At 51.6% G+C, this 3520-nt stretch overlaps 1 protein-coding gene across 1 annotated transcript in view; it reads right to left on the bottom strand.

Moving 5' to 3' along the window:
- Positions 1-1974: 1974 nt before the first annotated feature.
- FAM179A (family with sequence similarity 179, member A) overlaps positions 1975-3520 on the bottom strand; it is a 46673-nt gene continuing 45127 nt past the window's right edge. The window contains 2 exon segments of the mRNA XM_008566407.1: positions 1975-2104; positions 2106-2253. Coding sequence (XP_008564629.1) covers positions 1975-2104; positions 2106-2253 — 278 coding nt within the window.

Raw genomic sequence — 3520 nt, forward strand, 5'->3', positions numbered from 1 at the left:
GGCAAAGGCGACAGAGGCCCTTCTGGAAGTCATCAGGAGGAAGCAAACCCCATTAAACTCCAGCTGAAAAGGCAGCTGAAGTAATCAGCAGAAGATTTACTCCAATTAAGCTGTGCTATTATTAGTCCACGCCTGTGTCAATGGAAATTTTCTTCTCTGCTGCTAGCTGACACTGAGTTAGCAGAAGAGCTACAGAGAAACTCTTGCTTTTGAGTAGTTCTCTTGGAAGTAGACAGAAAATGATTACAATAAGTGGATCATCTAAAGTGATACTCACCCACCTCTGGGCTCCATAAGTTACCTAGACAGGACAGGTGAGGGTTTCACACTGAGAATGCTGATTTTAAGAAACATAAAAGTTCTTTGTCTGGTATCCAGGGTGATCTGAGTTACAGGCCCCTGTTCTCACCCCAGGGCACCCACATCATGGCACTGTGGCTACCATCATAGCTTCCAACCCTGCTCCCCTGGTACCCCCTGCTTGGGGAGGTCCTGGCACCTGGGCAGGAGGTGAGGGAGAAGCCCACTCCAGGGACGCTGGGAGGACTGGAGCAGGACACAGGGGCAAGGCCAGGAGCAAGACATGGGCAGAAAAGAAGCTGGACTGATGTCCTCAGCCAGGCAACACACGCTGAGCACCCCAAGTGCGCGAGGCTGCAGCGCACCAGCGGAGCAGCAGGCTGATGTGATACCCTTTGNTGGACTGATGTCCTCAGCCAGGCAACACACGCTGAGCACCCCAAGTGCGCGAGGCTGCAGCGCACCAGCGGAGCAGCAGGCTGATGTGATACCCTTTGGGACATGCTTGTGAGAAGCACATGTAACCCAGGCAGGAGGCTGGGGAGAAGGGAGTCATGGGAGGGGCTGCCAGAACCAAGTGGGCATCACCCAGATGAAGGAAGAAGTGTGGAGAAGGGCTTTCCAGGCAGGGCAGCCATGCACAGGCAGCCAAGGGGATAGGATGGGAGACTGGCTGCTGCAATGAGGGCCACATGCTGGTGCTTAGGAGACCAGGTGGGGGCCACTCAGGGAGAAGCAGCATCACATGGTGTGCAGGGCATGGCAGCCAGGCTCCTGGGGACAAATCCTGGGTTACTCACAGAGGGACCTTGGGCCCTTTACTTTTCTGAGCTTCATTTTTCTCATCTCTACAAGAGGGATAATCATGGAAACTACATCCTCCTTGTGGGATGGTTATGAGGATTAAATGATCCAGGGCATGTGACTGGGGGTGGAAGGAAGGGAACATAGCCCAGAGAGGTGAGCAAGGCCAGGCTGTCACAGCCCTTGCGGGCCACTCCAGAGGGCCCAGACACTATCCTGAAAACAGCTCAGGAGCCATGAAAAAACCTAAGCAGGGGCATGGCATGATCCGTCTGCATTTTAGGGAGATGCTCAGGAGCCTAGTGAACAGACAGAGGCCTCCTGCCTCCTTCCTAGATGGGACCTTTCCAGAATGGGGAAGGAGGCTTTTGGCACACAAAAAGGATCATAAAACTGAGTTAAGTAACCTGCCCAAGAGTTGGGCAGTTGGTAAATGGGTCCGTCGGCCCCAAAGCCTGTGTCATTTCTGTGTTGCCACCTCAGGGGCCACAGGAGCAGCTTTCAGACCTGGAATGAAACCACTCAAGGCTTATCCTGCAGACTCAAAGCAGAAATAGGATGGGAGCAAGCTGTCCTCAGATGAAGCTTGAGCAAGGCAGAGCAGATTCAGGCTGAGGCCCCATCTCCCTGTAATACAGCCCCAGCACCCGGCTGATGGGCCAAGTGAGGTGGAAATCGATCCCATGTTCTACTTGCCAGGCTGTGCATGCCAAAGAAGGGACAACTTTTTCTAATTCTCATGACATTGCTAGTTTCTGACCATGCCATGCACATAGAGGTATCCTATAGGCTAGAGGAAGCCCTATTGGCAAAGATGAAGAAATGCATAATCGTTTCTTTAAAATGATTTCAGTTCTTATACAAACTGTTTCATTTTGACAAAAAATGAAGCTTGTTTTCTGGCAATGTGGAAATTGTCTCAAAATAGCAGATTATCAAAAATTTGAAATGCTCTGTGGGGATTATCTCGGGTCTAAGATAAGCAAGTGGATGGTTCAACCCCAGGCAGGAGAGAACAGAGAGGGACTACAGGGCTGGGCTGGCAGGATGGGGGAAGCTCACCTGCCAGGCGTTCTGTGACATCAAGCACTGCTCGGCCACTCAGGAAACGCACCCGCCCAGCAAACGCTTGCAGGAGGCAGAGGTTGTCTGGAAGAGATGGAAACATCATTGGCCATGACTCTGTGGGCCGAGCAACGGCACCAGGGATTTGTGGTGCCAGGAACCCACCATGCCTACCTGGGGTAGAGGCAATTTGGGGAGCTAAATTAAATTTTCTGGGTCACAATGGGCCCACTTAAAAAAGTGAAGGTGCATGGAATGCTTGGAGAAGAGTGAGCAGCCTGAAACAGTTAAACTGGCTCCCAAACAGGCCTCATTTCAGTATGAACAGATCCCTCTGACCTGGTTTATAACGCCTTCCTGTGCTTCTCAAAATTGCTTTGAGGTTGGGGCAAAAGAGAGTAGACAGATGATGGATGGATGGATAGATACATAGATACATAGGCAGATGATAGATAATCGAGACAGATGGATGGGTGGACACGTGGATATATAGATACAGTTTTAGAGGACACGGGCACTGAGCCGTGGTCACACAAAGGTTGGTCAAGGGTTGGGGTTAGAATTCAGAAATTATGGATCAGATTCTGGTCAAGATGGCAGAATAGACGGTCCCTGGCGTCACTCTCTCCAACATATCAACCAATTCACAACTGTAAAAATGTAACATCAGCCAAGCTGGGGCCGCTGGAGCTCGGGGATTGAGGAGGAGAGACCTACAGAGTTCATGAAGGTGGGAGAAGCCATGATGAGAGAAAGAAAAAGCTGCTCTCAGTGTTTCGGGCCACGGCTGCTTTAGTGCTGGAGCACATGGAGCAGGAGCTGTCAGAAGTCGCAGCTGTGCCCTGCAGATGGAGTTACTTGGAGGAAGCAGGGAGAAGAGAGCTTTGGCGGCCCCCAGGACAGCAAGACCACTAACAGGGTTCCTGTGGGCCCATGCAGGAGCGAGGAGCCAGAACAGCTGTAAAAGGGGAGCCATTCAGAGGCTGGTGAGTCAACGCAAGGGACTGACACAGGGCCTGTCCCATGGGAAGTGTTTGGAGCATGGTGGTGGGGGAGACAGGCCCACCAGGAGAGCACTAGGACACAGCAAGGATAGCCGATCCACCTCAATCAGTGCAGGACCACTCAGAGGAGACTGGTCGGGAATGAAGAATTGCATGAGGAACAGTTCGATGAAAAAACTTAGGCCCAGATCAGAGTTTCTACACAACCCAGGTGCACCAGGTCTCTGAAGAGCCGGAAGTAACTATAAGGTCAACCATTAAACCCTGAGCTGCACAAAAAGCCTTCCCTAGGGAAACAGCAGCAAAGCAGCAATTTAGCTCAACCACACAGCTCAAGTACTGGTTCC

This window comes from Galeopterus variegatus, unplaced genomic scaffold (assembly GCF_000696425.1).
Source record: "Galeopterus variegatus unplaced genomic scaffold, G_variegatus-3.0.2 Scaffold239, whole genome shotgun sequence".
In the NCBI taxonomy this organism is placed as follows: Eukaryota; Metazoa; Chordata; class Mammalia; order Dermoptera; family Cynocephalidae; genus Galeopterus; species Galeopterus variegatus.